We start from the raw sequence: 25,827 nt of genomic DNA, 5'->3' as shown, positions 1-25,827 counted from the left end.
GTCAAGTGAGGGTTTCCAGCAAAATATTCGGCACATATTCTTTCTGCCCCTACAGTCCACCTGAGAAGCTTGGGGCTGAGGGCCTCAGCTGTGCATAACTAGTTGTGTGACCTAAAGATGGTCCTTGAACCCCTCTGGGCCTCATGTCTCCATCCCTCAAACAATGGGGGTGTATTAGGCCAGGGGTTCCCAACCTCTAATCACTAAGGGCCCCTTTGATGACTTTCTCCCAGGGATCTTAGGTTTTGAAGGGCTTCTGTCTACCAAACGCAGTGTATTAAGTGATAATTCACTCCTCATTTCTTATTAATCAAAGGCACATGCTACTACCAAGAAGAGATCCTGGGCAGCATGAAACAGCCAACGTGACCGCGCTGAGTGGCTCTAACTTTCAGCACGTGTAGGGTCTTTAGAGAAACCTGCACATCATCCACAGGCTGGTCGAGCCCACAGGCTTACACTGGACCTAGAACCACCCAAAGGGATGGGTGCAGACTGCCCTGGGGACACTTAATCTTCTGGGGGACATGGAACCCACTGAGACTCTGATAACCAGCTCTGCACACAGTGCCCAGGGAAGTGCCATCCACATGGACTAATGTGCCCTGCTTCAGGGGTCGTGGTCCCATCTTGCATAGACAACGACCCCAGCATAGATGCCTCTCGAGGGGCCATCACTCATCCTCTAAGACAGCACTCCTCAATTGGGCTGCACTGCCTGGGCACCCTGGAGCATCACACAGGTGACTGGGGGTGGGACTACCATGGTTCCTTTACCAAGTTCCAGTAGCTTCCAGTTGAGAACCATTACGTAGTTTCCTAGTTAACAGGGGTCAGTGTTCTGTCCCCCCTCCCCGAGCAGGACCCCAAGAACACCTTCCCTTTGGGCCACCACCTGGAGGCACCTGGCCGGGCTCTGGACTGCCCACCTCCTTCCCTGTCTGCGCCAGGGTGCTCGCAGTGATGGTAGCTTTGGTGTATAAGGCGGGGTAACGAGGAGCAGGATTTTCGGTCCAAAGGGATGAAAATCAGATTATGCAAGGAAGGAAAAGACTATGTGCTCCCGAGGAGGAGCACATTGACCCCTAAAGGAACAGTGCATCCTGTGGTCACAGACGGGCTGGGGTCTCACAAGGCAGGGGGCGCCGCAGCTTAGGCACGGTGGCAGCAGGCCCCTGCCCACACAGGAGGGTCTGGGTGGACACAGTGCCCTGGTTTGGGTCTGGAAAGCAACAAACCCAGACTGGTTCTGACATCCAGAAATCCAGAGGCGAGTCCGAGTCAGTGGGGCCTCCAACCCTCCCCTGGGGTATCCCATGCGTCTACTGGGGACACGGAGTGGATTTCAAGTCCTCCAGGGGGGGTCCTCCTTGGGATCCGGTTGGCTCTTTAGAAAATCATCTTTAGGGACTTCCCTGGTTAGTCTAGTGGTTAAGACTTTGCCTTCTAATGCAGGGGGAGTGGGTTTGATCCCTGGTCGGGGAGGTAAAATCCCATATGCCTTGTGGCCCAAAGCCCAAAAGACACAAAAAACCCAGAGCACTGATAGCTTTCGACAAGCAGTTCTGAGATGTCAGGTCAGCAGAAAGAGCAGTGGAAAAGGCCCCGGGGGAGGATGATTCGGGCTGGAGCCAAATGACCCCGCTGAGCTGGGCAGACAGCTATTTGCATAGAGTTGATCCAACAGCATTTGGCTCTTTGCAGAAACTGGGTTGGTTTCCTGTGGAATATTAGGTACATCTTTCAAAACCAGAGCCTGCAGCCAATCAGCCAGAAAAACCCTGCAGAGGGTGAAGCTGGCCTTCTTACCCACGAGGACACACATGGGCCGGGAGGGGCGGCAGGGCACCCAGGCCGTGTAATTTTAGGAATGGCCCATTTATAGAAGAGAAGCATGGCCAAAAAGTCACTTGTCATCACGGGGAGGATTAGCCTGAGTGGCTGCACATGCTGGTCCGTGCGTGTGCTGGAGAGACCTCAGGCTGCAGGCAGAAAAGGAAAGCAGGCAGAATGGAAAAGTTACTGCAGCTTCTCCTTGTCTTGTGTGGCCGCTGAAAGGCTTTCTGTGCTGGGGTTGGTGCAGGACCGGCTGCTGGAGCAGGCCCAGGATGGTGGCGCTCCCGGTGGAGGGACCCCGGTCAGCAGTGGGATCGCACAGGTGACAGTGTTGCCCTCTCCCTTAAGTGTTTGCTACAGGCCGCCAGGGGCCAAGCACCACCTGGGCTGGAAGGGCTGGGAGCTGGATGTGAGTTCACTCAGTCAGAACCACTTCTGTCCTTCATGCTCCCCACCCCTGGCAGCCTCATCAACGGGACCACCACTGCCCAAACCAACCAGCCCCCCAGGGTCACTCTGGACTCTTCACTCTCCTGCAGGAACAGCAGGGGCCTGTCCCCCTCTGACATCACAGCTCGCCATTTGGCCACCCCAAGTACTGCCATGGGTTTTCGTCTCCCCACCCCACCCTGGAGAAGGCTCTTGAGAGTCCCTTGGACAGCATGGAGATCAAGGAGATCAAACCAGTCCATCCTTAAGGAAATCAACCCTGAATATTCATTGGAAGGACTGATGCTGAAGCTGAAGCTCCAATACTTTGGCCACCTGATGCGAAGAGGGGACTCCCTGGAAAAGACCCTGATGCTGGAAAAGATTGAGGACAAGAGGAGAAGGGGACGACAGAGGATGAGATGGTTGGATGGCATCACTGACTCAATGGACATGAATGTGAGCAAGCTCCGGGAGGTAGTGGAGGCCAGAGGAACCTGGCGTGCTGCAGTCCATGGGGTGGCAAACAGTCGGACACAACTTAGCAACTGAACAACAACAGCCCACCCTGTATGGCCTCCTGGTCCCTGCTCACTCCAGAGGCAGTGTGTGTGCTTCCAGGGCTGACCAGCTGGGATCCCCACCGAAAAATCGCCCCCAGCACCCAGCACCCAAGGCCCCCAGCCCAGACTCAGGCGTGGATTCCTTTAAGCAAACTGTCTGGTTTCTGGGCCGCTTCAGGGAGAGCTCAGAGCAGCCACCCCAGGCTTCCTCCTGGACCAGCCTCCCCACCGTGGCCCTGGGCAGACCAGATGAGCAACCCCGCCCCAAGCAGGGCCTGTTCCCCAGCAGATGCTGCGGCTCAGAGAGGCAGAATGCCCGGTTCCCCTGCACCATGGGGTCCTGCGACTTCGGCATCTTAAGGTGGGACGTGGCAGAAACGCCAGCCACGGGGCCCCTCAGCTGGTCTTCCTTGGATGGCCTGCTTCAGGAGGTGGGCACAGGCCACAATCTGTGGGGGTGATGGTGAGCAGTGAAGGCTTCTCCCCTCGGCGGGGAGGTGAGCAGAGTCTCTTCTTTCCCTGGGGACCCTGGAGGGGTGCTCTCAAGACACCTCTCTCCCCCTGGCTGGGTGAGTCCTCCATCACAGCTGCCTCCCGCCTTGGCCCGTGTTCTCCCAGGGGATCCCAGGAATTTCCCGGAGGCCTAGCCCCACGGGCCCCTGAGGGAGATGCCCACTCGGCAGCCAACACCCTGGACAGCACAGAGCTTCCGGAGCAGAGATGCCTCTCCAGGGAAGGGAGCCGCTGCTCCCCGGTTCTCCCAGCCCGCGCAGCTCCTGGGAGGCTGGGAAAGCCTTGATTATTAACACAGCCAAGCAGCTAATTAAAACAATAAGTTAGAGAGCAACATTGCAAGAGGGATGGGAACTGTAGGGACCCATGTAGGACACGGGAGGGCGAGTAAAGCATTTCCTAGCAAGCCTGGGTCACGCTCATTTTAGGATCATGAAAGCACTGGCATTTTGGTTCCTGACCCAGAGCTGTATCCTGCTGGTGAGATGGGCATGATCAACTCTGCGTTAATGGAACTGCACGGTGGAGTGGGGAAGTTAGGGGCAGGTGATGGTGAAGGATGGGGGGCAGACATGGGATGAGGTGGGGGTAGGGGTCCGGAGGTGGGGCAGAGCTTAGATGTAGAATGTGGGTGTGTACTGCCACACTACTTCAGTTTTGCTTATATTCTTCACACTCTGCATGTCTAAACTACCCATGCCATCAAAACACATCTTAATGTGGGTTCAACTCTGACCCCTGGGGACATTGGGAGTTCACACAGGCATCAGCGAGAAGGGTCTAAAGCTGTCTGTGGTCTATGGAGATGGAAGAGCGGCGGACTCAGAGTCAGAAAGCCCAGAACTGACCTCTGGGAATCATCTCAGCTGACATTTTATCATCTACAGAACGGGAGTGAGGATAATTACAGAGTGCTTGTAGGATCTTTTTGGAGAGTAAGATGATTTATAACCCTCAAACTGTGCTGCACTGGCAGCTGGTAGAGGCTTGGTTTAAAATCTCATCAAGACCTTGTACTGCATAGCTGGCACCTGAATCTTCCCCCCCAAAACCCCCATCCCATTGCTCTGGGTGTTTCAAACTGTGGGATGTAACCATTTAGGGCTGTGAGATAAACTTAGTGGGATGGGTGTAACCTGCACTAAAGGGCTTCCCAGGTGGCTCAGTGGTAAAGAATCTGCCTGCTAATGCAGGAAGCATAGGAGACATGGGTTCGATCCCTGGATCGGGAAGATCCCCTGGAGGAGGAAATGGCAACCCACTCCAGTATTCTTGCCCAGAGAATCCCATGGACAGAGGAGCCTGGTGGGTTGAGGTCCACGGGGTCATAAAAAGTCGGATAGGACTTAGCAACTAAATCACAAGAGCAACAGCAGCCTGCATTAAAACACAGAACAGAACACCCACCATGAAATGGAAGAGAGAATATGAGTGCACAGCCCACAGTAAAGGGAAGTTTAGCTTCATGGAAGCATTTCTTATGTGTTCATGAGCTGCTTACATGGGTGGTGATCCCCAAAGCCATCGAGTCAGAGATCTGGGCACAGAAAGCTTTTGGAGGTGAGGCAGACCCCTTAGTCTAATCACCGTAGCAACACAGAGCAGCTAAGCACCCAGTATGTGCCAGAAATAGAGGGAAATGTTTTCCTTGATACTAATTTTTAATTCTTACAGGTACTGGTAGTCCCACACGACGTATGAAAACAGTGAGGCTCGGTGGGATGAAGTGATTTGCCTAATGTCTTACTCTGCTCAAGGTTGCCATGATAAAACACCATAGCTGGGCAACTTAAACAGAAATTTATACCCATTTCCCACAGTTGTGGAGGTGGGAAGTCCTCAAAATAAGGTGCTGGCTGATTCAGTTTTGGTAAGGATCTTCTTTGCCTACGGACAGCTGTTTTCTCACTGTGTCCTCACATGTCCTCTGGAGAGTGCTTGCCTCCTCCACTTAAGGCCACCAACCTATGGAATTAGGACCCAACCTTCATGATCTCTTGTGACTGCATGCAGGCTAAGTCGCTTCAGTCGTGTCTGACTCCTTGTGACTCTATGGACTGTAGCCCGGCAGGCTCCACTGTCTGTGGGATTCTCCAGGCAAGAATACGCCTTCTCCAGGGGATCGTCCGGACCCAGCGATTGAACCCAAGTCTCCTGCATTGGCAGGCAGATTCTTTACCACTAGCGCTACCTGGGAAGCCTCTTATGACCTTCAGTTCTGTTCAGTTCAGTCCAGTCGCTCAGTTGTGTCCGACTTTTTGTGACCCCATGGACTGCAACATGCCAGGCCTCCCTGTCCATCACCAACTCCCAAAGCTTACTCACATTTATGTCCATTGAGTCGGTGATGCCATCCAACCATCTCATCCTCAATCGTCCCCTTCTCCTCCTGCCTTCAATCTTTCCCAGCATCAGGGTCTTTTCCAATGAGTCAGTTCTTCGCATCAGGTGGCCAAAGGATTGGAGTTTCAGTTCAACATCAGTCCTTCCAATGAATATTCAGGGCTGATTTCCCTTAGGATGGACTGGTTGGCTTTCCTTGCAGTCCAAGGGACTCTCAGGAGTCTTCTCCAACACCACAGTTCAAAAGCATCAATTCTTCGGTGCTCAGCTTTCTTTATAGTCCAACTCTCATATCCATACATGACTACTGGAAAAACCATAGCTTTGACTAGACGGACCTTTGTTGGCAAAGCAATGTCTCTGCTTTTTAATATACTGTCTAGATTGGTCATAACTTTTCTTCCAAGGAGTAAGTGTCTTTTAATTTCATGGCTGCAGTCACCATCTGCAGTGATTTTGCAACCTCCCAAAATAAAGTCTGTCACTGTTTCCACTGTTTCCCCATCTATTTGCCATGAAGTGATGGGACCAGATGCCATGATCTTCGTTTTCTGAATGTTGAGCTTTAAGCCAACTTTTTCATGCTCCTCTTTCACTTTCATCAAGAGGCTCTTTAGTTCTTTTTCACTTTCTGCCCTAAGGGTGGTGTCATCTGCATATCTGAGATTATTGATATCTCTCCTGGCAATCTTGATTCCAGCTTGTGCTTCATCCAGCCCAGTGTTTCTCATGATGTACTCTGCATATAAGTTAAGTAAGCTGGGTGACAATATACAGCCTTGACGTACTCCTTTCCCAATTTGGAACCAGTCTGTTGTTCCATGTCCAGTTCTAACTGTTGCTTCCTGACCTGCATACAGATTTCTCAAGAGGCAGGTCTTATGACCTTACTTAACCTTAATTACCTCCTAAATGTCCTGTCTTCAAATAGAGCCTCACTGACGATTCAGGCTTCAACACGTGAATCTCAATGGGTCACAATTCGGCCCACAGCACCATGACAGTAGACAATAGGCTCTGAATTTGAGCCGGAACTTGAGCCTGAGTCTTCCTGGCATGCTCTACTGTGTCACTAATTCATGGGCTTCCCAGATGGCACTAGTCGTAAAGAACCTGCTTGCCAATGCAGGAGACATAAGAGACGCAGGTTGGATGCCTGTGTCGGGAAGATCCCCTGGAGGAGGGCACAGCAACCCACGCCAGTATTCTTGCCTGGAGAATCCCATGGACAGAGGAGCCTGGCGGGCTACAGTTCATAGGACTGCAAAGAGTTGGACATGACTGAAGCATCTTAGCACATACCCCCAGGACACTGGGAACATGCAGGACTCGGAGCTGGAGGCAATGGATGACATCAGAGCCGATGGTCAAGCAAGCACACAACTCAGGGATCAGAGAGAGGTCCCTCTAGCTCTGGGGCTTTGGGCAGATAGCCTTCCCCTCGGTAAGCCGGGGCTCTCACAGAGCTGTTCACAGCCTCGGGACGCTGGGAGGTTATCTAGGACAATGCAGGTGGAAGCACAGCCCAGGGGAGCCCTCAGCTGTGAGTTCCATGGACGCAGGAAGCTTTGTCCACAGACATACTCCAAGGGCCCACAGCAGGGCTTGGCACTTAGCATCTGCTTAATAAATGCCACAAACTGGATTTTCAATTATCGTTGACCAGAACACCTGGATGTCAGCTCCAGCTCGCTTATCGCAACAAGACAGTAAGGAGGAATCTGAACTGACTGAGCCTGCTCCCTGTTGGTGACAGAGGTACGGCCACCAGGGCTGATCCGAGCATCGCAAGGGATGATCCACGGAAGGTCTTTATCCAGGGGAGTCCCCACAAATCCTCCCACTGGGAGAACCTGGGCTTTCTTACTCTCTCCCAGCCGGATCTGGACGGTGTAGCAAGGAGATGCCCGGGGCAGGACCGCTGTTCTGACGAGGAAGTGTTTGGATTGTTCACCCCAATCAATCTGCCTCTGCCGTCTAGGGCACCTTCCGTGGCTGTGCTCGGGGTGGGGGGAGGGGCTGCTGCTGCTGCTGCTAAGTCGCTTCAGTCGTGTCCGACTCTGTGCGACCTCATGGACTGCAGCCCACCAGGCTCCTCGATCCATGGGATTTTCCAGGCAAGAGTGCTGGAGTGAGTTGCCTTGCCTTCTCCGGGGGGGAGGGGCAGTGGACGCCAAATGCGGGTGTCTGGGGACCCTCCCTGGTGCTCTACACAGATTCTATGGGGAAGGGGGAAGAGGTGGGGATCTCTGGGGGGCGTGGAGAGCACTCAAAGTGCTGGCTCTGATATGCGTCTTATGAGAGGGGCTGCTCCGAGGGGAGGACCAGCCACTAGACTCTGGGGTGTGTGGGAGGGGTCCTCGTGGACAGGATCCCTCCCTGGAGAATTCTTGAAAATTCCCAGGGACTCTGTGTGCCGCTGAATGCATGAGGCTGGGCTCTGCTGTGGGAGAAGGAAGACCAGGGGTCTGTCCCATATCTACTGAGATCGCAGGGAGTCTGGGGGACAGATGCCAGAACCTCAAAGCTTGAACCTTTGAAACTGACCATCCCCTACATGGGGAGGAGACTTGGCTGACTGAGTCCCTGGAGGCCTGCCGTGTTCAGCCAGGCCCCCCGGGCAGGGGTATTTTTAACTCAGAGCAGGAGGTCTGTGTGGGGGGAGCTGACTTTGGACTTTTGGCCTCCAGAGCTATGAGACAACAAATTTCTGTTGTCTGAGGCCACCCAATTTATGCTGCTTTGTTAAGGCTCCTCAGCAGCCCAAGACAGTGAGATACTGGGCCAATTTTTCCTTATTTATATTTTTCAGTATTTTAAGATTATTAAAGTAGATACATCAGACTTTCATGATCAGGAAAAGCATACTTCTTCTTTAAAAAAAACCCTCACTCAGCGAGTATCCTAAACACCCCACTGGATTTATCTCTGGGAATCGGAAGTGTCTACACCCACAGAGCACACTGATCACATCCACGTGACTTTCCTGTTCTACTGTCTTCCTCTATACAACTCCACTATTCCAGGAAACACTTGCCCAGGAAGATAAAAGGTGCAAATAAAATGAGTTTATGGTTTGCTTCAGGAACTTTGCATTTACACAAGTATCAGCTCATTCAACTTCTGAATAGATAGCATCACGTGTCTCCTCTCCAAGACTCTTTGAAACCCTTGCCTCGGTGTGTGCACCAAGTCTTAACTGCTGCGCCAGGACCCTTCCCCGTATTAAGCAATTTCATTTGTCTTAATGAAAGACCGAAAAGGCAGACACAGCCCATCTCTGCCTCTGTCTTTCCGAGATGCTTCCAAGACTGCATCTGTTGCCATGGCAACAAGGAAACCTAGCCCAGCCTCATCGGCAGGTTGATCTGGTGGCATTTGGGGGCCTTCTACATCTCATGTATCCAAAATACTGCACTTATTGAGTGCTTTCTGTGTGCAGAGACGGAATCAAGCACTTTACATACATACACCATTTCAGGGCATCTGTGAAATACACCAATAAAAGATCAACTGAGGCACATTCAAAATCTGAGGTTGATTTGAACAAAACTCCATTTGAATCTAGGCGGTGTCCCATTGAGCAGTTGAAAAGGAGCTCTTAGAGACGTATAACATGAAAGATTTTTTCCAAGCGGAGGGAGGGGGAACAAGAACATTATTCAGGTAAAAATGCAGATTTGTCACTGCAGAGCTAACTTTTGTTTAGCTGGGGATTCACTGGAAGGACTGATGCTGAAGCTGAAGCTCCAATACTTTGCCCACCTGGTGCAAAGAGCAGAATCATTGAAAAGACCCTGATGCTTCGAAAGACTGAGGGCAGGAGGAGAAGGGGGTGACAGAGGATGAGATGGCTGGCTGGCATCACTGACTCAATGGACAGGAGTTTGAGCAAATTTCGGGATACAATAAAGGACAGGGAAGCCTGGCATGCTCCAGTCCATGGGGTCGCAAAAAGAGTCGAATATGACTTACTGATGAACAAAATAGCCTTAGTCAGCACAGAGGAGTTGCTCACAGCAGAGCTGCCCATGCTGCCCACACCCTAGCCCTCCAGGTCAAGTTAGACCATTTCACAAAGTGATACACACACTCCAGGATCTGGCTATTTTGGGCACCTGATGGTATTCTGCTCCCGGTTACCCAGAGAGTTGTCTCAAGTGCGCAGACTCCTCTGCTCCCAGAAGACCTAATCTGGGCAGTTTCCTGGGGCGGGGTCACTATGGAGACCAGTCCCCAAGCACAGAGGCATCCTGCCCCCCGCCCTGCCATCCTCCACCCCACCCCAGGACTTGCGTCTCTCTGCCTCGGGCCTGGAGAATGTGAGTCATAAGAGGCAAATGGGCTTCAAACACAAAGAAGCAGTAATTAGAGGCCGTCACACTTCCAGCCAGGCCCCGGGGCCTCGAGCTATGGCTGGGAAGGCAGAGTGGACCCTGCGGGCCGAGGATGCTGGGATACAAGTGAGGCCGAGCATCCTTCTCTCAGAGGCCGTGATGCTGCCCACGCCAATCTGTGGGTTGAGACTTTTGTTCCCCCTCAGTAACAAATGCACACATTCGCTCTCAAGCAGGCAGAGTTTGCTCCTGAGTGGTCTTTGGAAAAGAAAAAAATCAACGCCATAGTGATAACTCACAAAACAGCAAAGATGACTTGACTCACTCGGTGCTGGGGTAGGGGGGAGCATGCTGGGTGCACTTACCCAGAAGAAGAAGTTAAAGACGAAGAGCAAATACTTCAGGTAGACAGTCAGCCAGTCATCCTGCTCCACCTTGTAATGGGCCATGGCTGCTGGGCCTGCAAAAAAGACACATGTGTGGCCAGGGCGTCCAGAGAGGCAGCCTCGCCACCCCAGAGCCAGGCTCCCCAGTGAGGTTCCTTTCAAGGGGCTCCCAAGCCTGTCTGACCAGGGGCTCTGAGGTTGGGAGTGTGCAACCCTGAGCAAAGAACAGAAAAACCCAGAGTCCATTGGACATACAAAGGAGGTGACCCAGACAGAATTTTCTAGGCCTGTGGATCTTGGTTTGGCCCCTCTGACGTAGGTCTAACCTGCAAGTCTTCCTACGAACTTTGCACCGTCCTGCTGTATTCTTTTTAAACAGGCTTTTCTGGTGGCTCAGATGGTAAAGAACCTGCCTGCAATGCAGGAGACCTGGGTTTGATCCCTGAGTCAGGAAGATCTTCTGCAGAAGGGAATGGCTACCCACTCCAGTATTCTAGCCTGCAGAATTCCATGGCTGTGCTGGCTCTTGGTGGTGATGTGTGGGATCTTTAGCTGTGGCATGTGAACTCTTGGTTGTGTTATGTAGGATCTAGTTCCCTGACCAGGGATCGAACCTGGGCCCCCCACAATGGGAATGCAGGGTCTAAGCCATGAGATCACCAGGGAAGTCTCCAGTCCTGTTGTGCTCTTACTCTCTGCCCTGTCTCAGCAGGGTTGCCAGACACAAGTGTGTGAATGCACACACAACACACACACACACACACACTCAGTGCACCTGCTTTGCAGTGGAATCCTGCATCATTTGAATAGGACCTTTGAACACGTAGGTGAAGTGTGAACCTCAAACCAGAGCATCGTGCTCGGAAAGGGCCTCAATGATCCCCAGCCCACCTCGCCTGCCCCTGGCACATCGACTTTCCCAAGAAGGAAGTGGGTCAGCAGGCTGAGGGGCTTGGCAGGAGGAAGACAAGAGCTCTGGAGCCCAGCTCCCTGGGTTGCAACCCTGATCTGTCACAGCCATGTGAAAATCTGGGTAGTTAGGGAACCTCTTGTCCTCCGTGTCCTCATCTGGACAGGAGGAAATGATGACGATGCCTGCATGGCGGGATGTCTTGCAGACTCGATGGGATAGTCTCTGTGAGGAGCTGAACATAGTCCCCAGCACAGGGTAAATCTCGGTTGGCTATTTTGATTACCTGGGACACGGATGAAAACCAGGACGCCAGCCGTAGAACTCCTAGTCTTTGCCCCAGAGCCATGCTCCCTCCCCTAGTCCTGATGCCCACTGGTGGGCTCCTTGGGCACTGGCGTCAGTGAGATGAGAAACTGAAGGGTCACTGTGCCTGGTGGTCTCATTTGCATCTAAGTTCCAACAGCAGCCTCTGTGGTCTCTCCTCGGGCTCGTTGTCTCCTGGGAACCCACATACACGCTGACACTCAGCGTAGCTGCTCCTTAAGGAATCGCCCCTTTAGGGGGACCTCTTTTATTCCAGACCCAGAGCAGCAAGGCCATGGTCTGCCCACCTCTGTCTCCTTCTCCCCAGTTCCCACCACTGTCCACTCGGGCTCTGCCCCCACCGCCTTGCCCACTCTCGGTGACTGGTACCAGTCCGACCCAGATTATTTCCTCCAGAGCCACTGCTCTGTGATTTATTTCAAGCTCAGGGGCTCCTGAGACAAGGCAAGAGGAAGAGAGAAAAGAAGAGGTGGCTGTCTTATTTGGGATTTCTATTTGCAGACCTCAAATAAGGTAATTTAAGACTTTGTCTTCTCGTTAAAAAAAGACAAAACCCATTTTCTTCCAATTTAGTCTGAGAGGTAGGGTGGCGAAAAAATACAGAAGGAGAAAAAAGGAAGCCCTATAAAAAAGTGGCTGGAGTTGACTAGGCGACTGACCCGGGAGCTATGACACAGCCACCACGCAGGTCACTAGGCGGGTCCCTAAGAAGGGACCCCCTGGGCCAGTGGGCTCGGCCTCTCCTGTCTGTATTCTCCTCTCCCTGTGACTGGTCCTTCCCTCCCAGCCGGGGCCCACTGGGTCCATGCACCAGAGCCTCCTCTTGACCTGCAAACTGAGGTATCAGGATACTCCAAAGGAAACTGTATTTTTAAGAGTTCAGGCAGGTGACAGGATTTAACTAAAATCACACATTGCTAATGGCAAAGTTTCAGCCACTAGGGGTAGAGAAGACAGAACCACAAGGGTCTGTGGAATGTCAGCATCAGTAGAAACCTCTGGGCTCACTTAAGCCAACCTTCTGCAGAAGAAATGAGGAAATTAACACACATCTGAGTTAAGTCACACATTTTAACATAACCTCCCTCAAGTCACATGGCTAATGGTTTCCTATCCTCCCTGTTGTGTGCTCCTTCCATGGGGCCCTCCCATCTGTGGGGCCCTCTGCTGGGGGTGGCAGAGGTCCCCAGAGAAGTATCAGAACCAGCTTGGAGCCAGATGCCTGGATGTGAAATCTAGCCTTGTCATTTCCTGGCTGTGTGACATGGAGCAAGTTACTTAACCTCTCTGTGCAGCTAACACTGAGCATTTATCACGTGCCAAGCCCAGGACTAAGTGCCTTACACACATGATCTCGTTCCAGCTACCCAATAGCCCTATGAAGTAGTAGTTGCTGTTGTTCAGTCGCTCAGTCGTGTCTGACTCTTTGCAACCCCATGGACTTCAGCACACCAGGCTTCCGTGTCCTTCACCACTTTCTGGAATTTGCTTAAATTCATGGCCATTGAGTCGATGATGCCAGATGGATGAGATGGTTTGAAATAGAGTTATTCTCATTTTGCTAGATAAATGAACAGAGGCTCCAACAGGTTAAATAACTCATCCGAGTTACAGAGCAAATAAGTGGTAAAACCAGAACAGAACAAGGAGCTTCTGACTCAGCCCAAGCCCTTATCCACCATGCACTGCTACTGGGACGAGAGCTGCCAGGGGAAGGGAACAAGGAGGACTGAGGCTGCTGGCTTTCCTAACACCTGTTCCCCCTCAGCCTTAGGACCAGAAGCCCCCATTTCAGTTGGGCACCTGGCCACCTGGAGCAGATGACACTTCCCAGCCCCCCTCCCTGCTGGGTACTGCCAGGATTAACTGACGACAGAGGGCACGGAAGCAGAAGCAGTGTACGCACCTTCTTAAAGTAACATTTTTGGGTGAATGTTTCCCGTGTGTTTGAGAAGGTAAACCCTGTCACTGTGAGCTGCCACAGTTCTGTAGCCATCAATTAGGTCAAACTTGCTAGCCGTGCTCTTTACAGCTTCAGCCTCACTGATTTTATGTCTGCTTGCTCAGCCGCTCCTGCTGCTGCTGAGTCGCTTCAGTCGTGTCTGACTCTGTGCGATCCCATAGACGGCAGCCCACCAGGCTTCCCAGTCCCTGGGATTCTCCAGGCAAGAACAGTGGAGTCGGTTGCCATTTCCTTCTCCAATGCATGAAAGTGAAAAGTCAAAGTGAAGTCACTCAGTAGTGTCTGACTCTTCGCGACCCCATGGACTGCAGCCCACCAGGCTCCTCAGTCCATGGGATTTTCCAGGCAAGAGTACTGGAGTGGGGTGCCATCGCCTTCTCTGCTGCTTGCTCTACTGACTCTTAAAAATGGTATATCAGACTCTCACTAGGACCATGAACTTGTATATCTGTCTTCAACTCTGCTTATTGTTTTCTTTAAACATTTTTTATTAAAATATAATTGATTTACAATGTTGTGTTAGTTTCAGGTGTATAGCAAAGCGATTCAACTATATATAACAATACATAATATATAATAATATTATATAATAATATATGTACTAATCTGAAAAAGAATATATATACATATATATGTATCAGTTCAGTTCAGTTGCTCAGTCGTGTCCAACTCTTTGCGACCCCATGAACTGCAGCACTCCAGGCCTCCCTGTCCATCACCACCTCCCAGAGTCCACCCAAACCCATGTCCATTGAGTCGGTGATGCCATCCAGCCATCTCACCCTCTGTCATCCCCTTCTCCTCCTGCTCTCAATCCTTCCCAGATTCAGGGTCTTTTCAAATGTGTCAGCTCTTCACATCAGGTGTTCAGCTTCAACACGAGTCCTTCCAATGAACACCCAGGACTGATCTCCTTTAGGATGGACTGGTTGGATCTCCTTGCAGTCCAAGGGACTCTCAAGAGTCTTCTCCAACACCACAGTTCAAAAGCATCAATTCTTCGGCACTCAGCTTTCTTTATAGTCCAACTCTCACATCCATACATGACCACAGGAAAAACCATAGCCTTGACTAGATAGACCTTTGTTGGCAAAGTAATGTCTCTGCTTTTTAATATGCTGTCTAGGTTGTATATACATATATATTCTTTTTCTATACATATGTATTCTTTTTCAGATTATTTTCCATTATAGGTTATTGCAAGATATTGAGATAGTATATATATATATATATTTTTTTTCTTTTTCAGGTTATTTTCCATTAGAGTTTATTACAAGATATTGAGCATAGTTCCCTTGCTATACAGTATGTCCTTGTTGGTTAACTGCTGGGAGCCAGCATGGGGAATCCCGCCTGTGGCAAAGGTCATGAGGAAAGGGGCCTGACAAAACACAAAGGCGGGATCAGGCCTCAGGGGTCCTCTTGGATTTTCTCGAGCTTCTACCCCCAAAACCAGAGTCTGCCTGCTTTACTGTGTTATGCTTTCCACCTACTCTTCTGGCATTAACAGGGGGCTGTCCCCCCCACCACTTTTTTCTGGAAAAAGTTAATTTAGAGCTTTTAGATAATAAGTCTCCTGGGCATAATAAGAGTGTTTCAATCTAAAAACCCCTCTGATGGCTTTCTAGCCTGCCTGACAGGTTTGTCCAGACTCTTACAGCTGCGCATGTGATTATTTGCAGCCTCATGACCGGACTATGAGAGGCACAGGAAGCTTAAAACATCCTAGGAATGTAGGGGCTTCCGAGGAGTCAAAATCATTAGAATAGGACTGATTAATGGTTTCATTGTTGAGCCAATAGTTGCTGCCAAGTTTTCATATCTTTTATTTGTTGATATAGTTTGTATGTACAAAAAACAGGTAATAGCCCTGGTATTAGCAACATTAGATCTTTGAGTTAAGTACTTTCTTTGTTATAACCCATTGCACCTTTGTTCTACAGGAATGTAACTTTATTTAGTACTTTGAGGGTGATAAAGATTAAAGAGAAAAAACTTCAAGGGAAAATGAGTTTTCTGGTTGATAGACATTTATCTAGGAAGAGAGCCATAAAAATGTTAACAGGCCCCCTGGCCAGAAGATGATGTAAAACCACCTAAGACCTTTTGTATACGGGAAGGTATGCAAAAAGAAAGCCTGGTCTCAATAAGGGTCAGTTATGCCCCTGCATAACTCTGCATATTCCATTATTTCTCTGTGTACAACTTGGGGTATATAAGCTGCTTTTGAAAATAAAGTTGTGGGTCTGGCTCCAACGCTTGGCTCCCCCATGTTGTTCCTTTCTCTCCTTTCAGGCTGGATTCCCATCTGGAGCACAGAAGCTCTCAGAGTCTACTTATTTGCCCTGGCTTCTAAGACCCACGCGAGAGGGAGCCCAAGGTGGGGCACCCTCCGCTATTCAAGTGGGCGCCAGTGGCCTACATAGATAGTGCAAACTCCTTGTCTCGGAGCTTTATTAGTCTCCTGTGTAAACCAAGTTATTCAGCCTCTATTCTCCACTAATTTTCCTACTACACTATTCTTTCCTAATCTCTCTTTATAAATAAATCTCTCCTCACCGACTCCGTCCTCACTTCGAATTCCCTGGATCCACTGGGGCTGGACCCCGGCAGTTAACTCTGTTCATTTTTGTGTCATATATCATGGAGTGTATATAGATTTAGTGTTGTGATATCATCTTGATGGATCAACCCCTTTATCATTAGTAAATGCCATTCTTTATCTCTAGTAATCAGAAATATCCTAAAAGTAAGGCGAGGCATGTCTCTCTTCACCTCTTCCTTCTTCTAGCAAGTTGGAATGCTGATGGAATGGCTGGAGCTCAAGCAGCCATTTTGAGCCATGAGCTGGAAACCATGAGTTGAAAAGAGTAGAGCAATCAGTTCAAAGAGCCTGGATCTCAGATGATTTTGGAGCTGCTACACCATCTGTGGGCTGTTCACCTCCAGACTTAGTTTATATGAGAGAACAAAAAAACTGATGGCTTCTTTAAGGTATGTGTTTGAATATTCTATCACCCACAGCTAACTTCAGCCTGGTGTGGTGGATGGAGTGGTAAGCACAAATGTCTGCCAGAGAATGTGAACAGGGTTGCTGAGGATGGGCAGTGAGATGGGCTGTAATGCTGGGCACTGGTCACCAAGCTCTTCTAACTGTATACTCATCACTAAAATGTTTTCAGCACACCCCATAAATATGTATATTTATGTATAAATTTTATTCATGGATTGTTGTCAATCTGTATAGCAAATACCATCAAAGCTTTTTTTTTTTTTTAAGACGAAAGTAATTAGGAACAGAATCCTAAGTAGATTGTCTGTCTGCACTTTGGGGCCCACTGGTACGGGCTGTAAATGGAGGGATGAGAGGTGTACAGGCAGGCAGGAGTCAGACCACGGGCAGCCAAGCCCTGGAACTTGGACTCACATCCTGAGACCCACAGGAAAGTGCTCAGTGAGGCGTCCCTTGATGAGAACCGCATCTCAGAGAGAGTCCCGGGGCAGGGGCGGCATGGGGCTGGGGCTGCCTGGGTGCTTGGGGGGACCAGTTAAGCAGTTGGTACAGTTGAGGCTGGTGTCCAAGAGAAAGACGGCAGGGTCTGAACGGGCCAAGGGCAGCGGGCTGGAGAGCAGGGGGCAGACACTGAAGGCAGGTGTGCATATAGCCAGGAGGCTGTGGAGGAAAGATCCTGGGAGGAGGAAGCAGCCTTGGGGAGACTGATTTGCAAGGGACTGGGCCGAAGGAGAACAGGGGAGCCAGAGGTGGGCCATGGGGCCAGTGCTGCTGAGACAGCCAGTCCCAGGAGCCTGGCAGGTCTCACCTTTGCCAGAGCAGCATCAGCAGAGGATGCTGAGGGGTAGGGGTCCAATACTGGGGGCGAGGAGGGAGTGGAGATCCAAGGTAGATATTTTCAAATGAGAAGGCGGGGGAAGCAGCTAGAAGGCCTAGTTAAGGTGGAGAAGTGTTTCTGACTTTGTAAGAAAGGGTGATTTGCATGTTCATCTCACGGGGAAAGATGCCACCGCCACCACTAAACCCTCCTGGCTAGTGACCAGGGATGGGGGGACAGGCTGAAGGCGGGTGGGTGGGCCCGAGTGGTTCCAGATGGGCCCGGCAGGCAGCCGGCTTAGAGCACTCTCTTCCCTGCCCTCCTTTCTCCCTGCTTTCCTCAGCCCTCCCCTGTGATTAAGACCATCTCCTGGGGAGGCCCGTAGTAGGGGGTGGGGTGGGAATGGGGCAGCAGCCCCTGGAGAGGAAAGCAAACCCCAGCTGCCTGATAGACTTTCTCCTGCCCCCCTGCCCCGCTGCACCCCCGTCCTCCACCCCCAGTGACTGGAGGAGCCAGGCTTCGGACCATCTTCCAGAACCATTTTCCCCTGAGCTCCAAGGAGGGTCTCACGATTTCTCAGAAACAGACTCATCTTCTTAAGTGGGTTTCATTGGGTGGGCAGGAATCAATGGGAGGACGCTCCTGTAAGGGGTACGAGCTAGACAGTGGTGGGGGAGGCAGGTGGGGCAGAGACCCTCCCTCCCCTCAGGGGGTGATAGTCAACTGTGTCGCAGGACCCCAGAAAGTCCTGTGGGTATGAGGAGGTGGCCCTGCCTCCTTGACCCTCGTTCCTGGAGGCTCAGACAGTAAAGAATCCGCCTGTCAGTACAGGAGACCTGGGTTCGATCTCTGGGTCGGGAAGATCCCCTGGAGAAGGGAAAGGCAACCCACTCCAGTATTCTTGCCTGGAGAATCCCATGGACAGAAGAGCCTGGCGGGCCCCAGTTCATGGGGTCACAAAGAGACGGGCGTGAATTAGCAACTGAAAAGAACAACACAATAATACACTGTCTGTAATACACTCTCTACTCCCGGGGTCTCAGCAACCCCTTATTCTCTGATGCTCCTGTGAGCCCTAGCTCAGACTGGAGGTGCCCTGAGCCTCCATCTCTCAAGTGGAGAGATCCCATACTTGGGGTGTAGGGGAGGCTTGGTGATTCTAAAATAAAAACGAAACCAGTATATTTGCTGTGGAAAAACCAGCTCCACCCTCTCCCATCAGTTAAATAAGTGCCACTTTCCTGCTCTGGGTTCTTGGTCAACAAAAGGTCAGGCCTGCGTGATGGCCAAACAGTTGGAAAGGAAAAAACAGTCTAAGTGGTTTAACGTGTAACTGAATATAGGCTTGGAATGAACCGTGGCTGCAGCCGCTGTGTGTGTGGTCCTGCTTCACCCTCTTCCCTCTGTTTCATTTCCACACACCTGACCTAGTCCTGGTGGGTGGACCGTCCCTCTGAAGGGGTCCGAGAAGTGGGGCTCCCTCAGGCCTCCAAGAGGGACAGCTGGTCAGAACCCAGCATTCCTGACTTGGCCCCTTTGAGAACTGAGAAAGCTGAGTCCCGGGGTGGGCTGGGGGGCCACACTGTGGCCAAGGTCACACTGCAGATTAACGGCAGGACAGAGAGCTAGACTTTTCGCCCCATGGCCACCAAGAGGATTGTGATTGGCTGATATGCTTATCATCATCAACTGTTGCTAAAATGCTAATAGGTTCTTAGGGGCTTCCCAGGTAGCACAGAGGTAAAGAATCTGCCTGCCAATGCAGGAGACGCGTGTTAGATCCCTGGGTTGTGAAGATCCCCTGGAGAAGGGAATGGCTACCCACTCTAGTATGCTTGCCTGGAGAATCCCATAGGCAGAAGAGCCTGGTGGGCTACAGTCCATGGGGTCACAAAGAGTCGGACACCACTGAGTGAGTAACAACAACGACAGTGCGTGGTAAGCTCTGCACTGAGTGCTGTGTGTGCACTAACTGGTTTAACACCGAAAACAACCACGAGAGGATTATCACCCCTTTCACTGGGCAGGAAACCGAGGCACAGAATGAGAACGTGGAGAGGGATGTGGGAGTGGGAGCAGGTGTTCACCGGTCTGTGGAAAGTTCTAGTTTCGGCCTTTTGTAACTGCTTCCAGCTCGGTGGTCTCTAGCTGAAGCTGAATGGAGGGGTGTCGCCGGGCATAGACCCCAGATGGGGACTGCAGGAGGGGGCGGGGCCACTGTTCTCTGATCCTGGCGGGATCCTGGGTCAGGAGTGCTACCAAGACCCCAAATCGCCCTCCTCCCTGCTTTTCCATCTCCTTGACCTCAAGGCTGAGGGTCGCCAGCTGTGAGTGCTACAGCAAGACTTCGGCTAGCCTGGGGCTCTGGGTGACCACCGGCTTGTCCTGTGACGTCATCGTGTTTACTGTGGGCAGGTAGGGCTGCAGGCGACTCTTCTGGACCACACGTAGGTTCAAATGCTACTTAGAGCATCATGTGGGTGGTGCCAGAAGTGAAACTTGAATTAAAATCCCAACACCAGAGGCACATATTTTCCTAAGTACGGGGCTTTTTTTTTTTTTACTTCATGTGCAAGTACCACTGGGTATTCAATGGATTAGTCGGGGCTGTGCTCAAAACCTAAAGCAGGTGGTTTGTCTGCCTTCTGAGTCTCTGCAGCGATACATACACAGTCTTGGAAGTCCTGCCTGTAGGCGAGTATCACTCTTTGTTGTTTTTACTGAGTCCTTCTTTAAAAAAAAAAATTGCCGTCTGACCCAGGAAATGGGGGCTTCCCTAGCGCTTATGATAGGAATCAGTGAACAGGGAGGGCTTCCCTGGTGGCTCAGTGGTAAAGAATCCACCCACCAATGCAGGAGACAGGGGTTCAATCCCTGATGCAGGAAGATCCCACATGCCTTGGAGCAACTAAGCCTGTGAGCCACAACTGCTGGGACTGTGCTCTAGAGCCCAGGAGCCACAACTGCTGAGCCCATGCGCCGCAATTACTGAAGCCTGAGCACCCTAGAGCCTGGACTCTGCAACAAAAGAAGCCACTGCAATGAGAAGCCCAAGCACCACAGCCCACAACTGGAGAAAAGCTTTGCAGGAGCAAACATGCAGCACAGTCAAAAAAAAAAAAAGAATCATCAAACAAACGAAAACAGTCGGCAGATTAGAAGATGCTGGTGTGACTATCAGCTGTCACCTATGACTGTGTGACCCTGGGCAGGTCATAGGTCCTCTTGGGCCTCAGCTTTCTCATCTGTCAAATGGGGCTGATGCTGGTCTGGCTTTGTCTCCCTTGCAGGGTGGTCATGGGGATCACATGAGCGGAAGAATTTACAAGAACTGTGTGTACTATGATGACAACCTTAGTGCCGTGCCAGGGTGAAGGGATTATTACAACCAATGCCCTAAGAGGTCTTTGATGAGGAACAAGGCATGGGTAACCTGATAGAAAACGTCAACCAGAGGCCGTGTATCTGGCCACTGGAGATACAGGCTCACGGCCTCTGCACCTAAGCCCACTGCCCACTAGTGGGGGTCACGTCCATGGCCGTGGCAGGAGACCTTGTCCTCAGCTGCTCAGGAAGAAGGCACCTGCAGAAAATCAGTCCCCTACTTTGACAAAGTTGATTGGTCCAGACGTGACAGTCATTCAAAAGCAGGGAGCATAAATATTAATAATATTTAACTAAGGCTACTAATAAGATGAGCCTCTGTCATGAGAGTCTATCAACTAACCTGCGGTGGAAGCATGCAGGGTAAGAATGATAAAGATTTATACTCTCTATAGATTATAGGGAAATCAATTTGAGCTTATACATTGAAAGGCAACTGAGCTTTAAAGGGGATGTTTCGGAGAAGGCAACAGCAACCCACTCCAGTACTCTTGCCTGGAAAATCCCATGGGCGGAGGAGCCTGGTAGGCTGCGGTCCATGGGGTCGCTAAGAGTCGGACACGACTGAGCAACTTCACTTCACTTCACTTTACTGAGGATTATACTAGAAATAGTATGGTTGATATCAGTAAAGAGCTCCTTAGGTCTCTGTCAACCGTGTTTAATATGAACCTATAAAATATGTATTTGGACATTATTTTTCCTAGACTCCCCCTTCTTATCTTTCATCAGCATCTCTATTTCTAAGCTCTCTTTCACCCAAATATGTTTCTATGTGCAATTTTTGTGCAACCTCCTGCTGGATGGGTTGGTCTCAGTTTCACTTGAAAGGCTTCCAAACTCTGACATGGGTCATCTGAAATTTTCCGGTTTGTAAGGACATTCTGCTTAAAAGTGTGGCAAAAAAAAAAAAAAAACAACCCATTTTTTTCCTATACTTTTTAATACCCTTCTCTTAAAAGGTAGATATAGTTGAATGGTATCACTCATTTGTATTTTAGTGTGAATTTGCTAAATTGGATGATTTCCTGCTTTACCAAATTTTAAAGCTGAATTTCGATAAATATATAGTAAGGTGTAGAGATCTAAGTGTATAGCTTGATGATCTTTTTCAAAGTGAACAGATTCATTTTAAGGCTATGTATTTTCCTCTGAGTACTGTGTTGGCTGCTTTCTGCACATTTTAATTTGTCATATTTTCACTATACATTTCAAAGTATTTTCTAATCTCCACTGCCATTTCTTTTTTGATCCAGGATTATTCAAGTGTTGCTTGATTTTTCAAACATTTGGAGAATGTTTTAGTTGTGATTTTCTTGCCAATTTCTGGCTTGACTCTACCGTGGCTTGAGAATATGCTCTGTATCATTTTAGTCCTTTGAAATTTGTTGAGACTCACTTTATGGCCCAGAAAAAATCATTTCCTGTAGTGAATGTTCCACATATTTTGAAAAGAGTGGGTACTTCTCAGTTTTGTTAATTACGTTTTTAAAACATATATTTCTACTGAAAAAGAAGGGGGAAAAGGGCAAGGGTTTTGGTGAACTTTAAGCACCTCATCTCCATTCTTAACACAGGAAGATGCTGCGAAAGGAACACCCTCTGTGAGGTGGGAGAAGGGGCTCCAAGGCAGGGCTGCAGCCTGGGGGACCCATGGGTAGGGCTCCATGGGACAGTGTAGCAAGGCCTCTGTCATCAAAGTAGGGCTAATGAGGTCATTAAGCCCAGAGAGGGGTGGCTATCACCTCTACTGATTCCCTCCATAACCCTTCTGTCCCTCTGCAGGATGTAAGGAGGACTAGCCTTGGCATCTAGAGACCTGGGTACTGGTTCCATCTCTGTTTCTAACTTGCTCTGTGTCTGTGGGCCTTGATTAGGTGGAGCTGGTGGTGAAGAACCCACCTGCCAATGCAGGAGACATAAGAGATGCAGGTTCGACCCCTGGGTCGGGAAGATCCCCCCCGGAGAAGGAAATGGCAGCCCACTCCAGTATTCTTGCCTGGAAAATCCCATGGACAGAGGATCCTGTCGGGCTGCAGCACATGGGGTTGCAGAGAGTCAGACACGACTGAAGCAACTTAGCACATAAAACTGCAATGACTCTATATCCCTTACTGAGGTGGGTAAGGCTGAGTCTCTAGCCTAGGCCTTATTGCTGGCATGTAATTTCTGCCTCACCTGAGGCTCCGTGTATATGATCGTGTGCTTACACATAACAAGGGCCAATACTTACTGATCCCATACCACCTGTCAGGTATGGTCCCAAGCCCTTTGGAAGTGTCCCCTCTTTTAATTCTCACAGTAACCCCATGAGTAGGCATAGGCATTTCTCCATGTGACAGAAGAAGAAAGGGAGAGAGAGGGGACAGATTCTGCCTGGGCCAGTCGGTCAGTAAGCAAGGGGTGGAATTCAGTCACGCAGTCTGGCTTCAGAGTGACTCCTCTTGGGGGCCGATGTGTTCCAGTTTGCCCACCCTAGGCCAGTGTCTTCGGACAGTCCTGGTTCACACCGATTACCTTGACATGAAGATTGGCAGTACTCTTTTCACTTAAAAAAAATATCCCGATGTGGATGTTCAGTCCTGGCTCTTCACCCCTATCTTACATTGTGTGTCAACAATGTTCAACATTCCTCAAGCCCCCGACTCTCTGGCCCATCCCCTCCACACGCTGTAGATTTCTCCAGCCCACAAGCTCTGACATCCAGACTCACCAATGCCACAAAGACGCATAAGGCATTTCCCCTAACCACAGCGCTGGCTAAGATTTGAGCTAAGTCTGTATCCTGAACATGCTCCTGGCACCCAGTGCATCACTGGATGGGGAATGGATGGATGGATGGACATATGCACCAAAGAGCCACGTGAAAGTCTGTGCCTGTAAGAGTGACAGAACTATGTCTCCCAAGTTCCCCAGGATGCCTGGGTCAAAGACGCTGAAAAGGGAGAAGCAAAGCTTACAGCATCCTTTGTGTGCCCTGATGCACCCGAGTGTGGAAGACATTTCGCATGGATGGTTCAGCACCAGCCCAGCACCTCCCGCCAGGCCTCCTGGGACGTCCTGCCCGAGCCACCGGGTGCTTCCTCCCTCCTCTCTAGGCCACCCTCTCCTTTCCCTCATCTTTCAACGCCAGCCCCAGCTGAGAAACACAGTCCCAGATCCATGGTACATCAAAATAGAAAAGCTTTCTGAAAATAATCCAAACATGGCACAAAAGGGACCTGGGACCAGGACATACCCAGGGACCTGGGACCAGACATACAGGTGCTCCCTAGAGGAGGCTGACCTCAGATGAAACCACAGGTGTTGAAAATGGACGTGTATCAGCTCCTCTCTGACCTCCACGTGCCCTCTTTTCCCTGCGCTGGCTTCAGCCCATGGGTATGGCTCCCTGGCCGAGGCTAGGAAAGCCCACAGCCCTGAGGGCAGCCCCGGGGGGTTCTCAGGCTGACAAACCCTCTGGCTTCCTCCCCCTCCTACTGCAGGAGACCCAGCGTCACAGCAGGAGTGGCTGAGCTGTTAGAGGTGTGCTGAGCTGGGAAGTAGCTCATTAAATAAACAAATGCCAGCTCCAAGGGAGGCAGGTCATCCTGCTCTGTTCCAGAAACGGAAGCTTTCCTAGTCATGGAGGTGAGCTGTTTTAGGGCCCGGAGAAACCATCTCCAGCCCCAGCGCCTCTCCCAGAGTCTGGCCAGCAGTCCGAATCCCAGCCTCCTCTAGCTTCGGTCCTCAGCAGGGCCAGGCCTTCAATGGTCTTGATGGTTCAGCAAAGCAGGTGCCATCACATCTATTTCATAAATGAGGAGGCTGAATCTTTCCCTGACACACCTGGGAACCAGGTCCTGGGGCCAGGGACATCAAAGTCCAGGCCCCTCGGGTCTGGGTTTTCCCCGGGCTTTGAGAGGAGGGGAGGAGTCGCCTCCATGCAGAGTTCACTGCCCTGTCCAGGCTTGGCCCCCAGAGCCCGGACACACCTCCTGAGAAGCCTCGCACAGCGAGGATGGAGGCTCACAGGGGGCCTTTCAGAGTGGGTTCAGGGTCTGTAGGGCAAGCAGCAGCGGAAGCAGAAGTCCCCAGAGCCCAGGCTGTGGGGCTCTGCAGAGGGGAGTCATGGGGGTGGGATACAGCCAGGCGTCTGGCCCCCTACCCCCTCCACTCACCCCAAAGTCACTTCTAGTTGCCAAAGCCAGAGGCAGCATCTCAAACCCATTCTTCTTCAGCTCTGCTGCCTTTGAAACCACCCATCTCACCTTCCCCTGGAAGCTCACTTTCTGCTGCTGAATTCAGGGCTCTTCTGTCTCCTGACCCCTCCCCTGGCTCTCTTTAACCCACCTGCCACGAACCCACTCCTTCTGAACCTTTCACTGCCCACATCCTGCCACAGACCCACCCACATCTCTGGCTGCAGTGGGCTTCTCACTGCTCCTGTATCTGTTTTCCCGTCTGAGAGGAACTCATTAATCTATGAATTCATGGAACCTCACTGTGTGATGCGCCAGGTGCTGGGATGAAAGATGAGAGGTGACTGAGACAGCCCCGACCTCGCAGAGACCACAGCTGGGGAGTCAGACACATGGGCATCACTTCCACACCATGCACAAGGCTCAGACAGAAATGCGTGCCCGGGGTGCTGAGGAGGGGGCCCCGGAAGAGTGCTCAGGATGAGCGGGAATTTAGCAAAGAAGGTGCAAAGCAGGTCTATGCCAGGCTCAAAACTGGCCTTTATTCTGGAAGCATGCGGACACCACTGGACCTTCTGACTCAGGGGATGACAGGATTAGGGTCACTACTTAGGAAGTTAAATTAAGTAAACCCAAATGGTTAAGCAAGCTATAAAGCAGAGCCTGGGGTGGGGGATGAGCATTCACTTAAGCGAATTCTCAAAATCACCCGTGGGCCTGGGTATGTGTTTTATTGACTTCTGGTGGCTCTGTAAGGTCACGATAGAGACCGTGGTATTAGGAAGGCCAGTTCAGTCCAGTCACACAGTCATGTCCAACTTTTTG

At 50.8% G+C, this 25,827-nt stretch overlaps 1 protein-coding gene across 1 annotated transcript in view; it reads right to left on the bottom strand.

Moving 5' to 3' along the window:
- Positions 1-10,470, bottom strand: part of TSPAN11 (tetraspanin 11) — a 32,830-nt gene extending 22,360 nt beyond the window's left edge. Inside the window, exon 1 of the mRNA XM_068971863.1 lies at positions 10,387-10,470. Within this exon, the coding sequence (XP_068827964.1) occupies positions 10,387-10,470 (84 nt within the window). The remainder of the gene's footprint in view (positions 1-10,386) is intronic.
- Between the last annotated feature and the right edge of the window lie 15,357 nt (positions 10,471-25,827).

The sequence above is a fragment of the Capricornis sumatraensis genome, chromosome 4 (assembly GCF_032405125.1).
Source record: "Capricornis sumatraensis isolate serow.1 chromosome 4, serow.2, whole genome shotgun sequence".
NCBI lineage: Eukaryota > Metazoa > Chordata > Mammalia > Artiodactyla > Bovidae > Capricornis > Capricornis sumatraensis.
The sequence above is the reverse complement of the archived record's forward strand: the minus strand, read 5'-3'. Positions and strand labels throughout refer to the sequence as shown.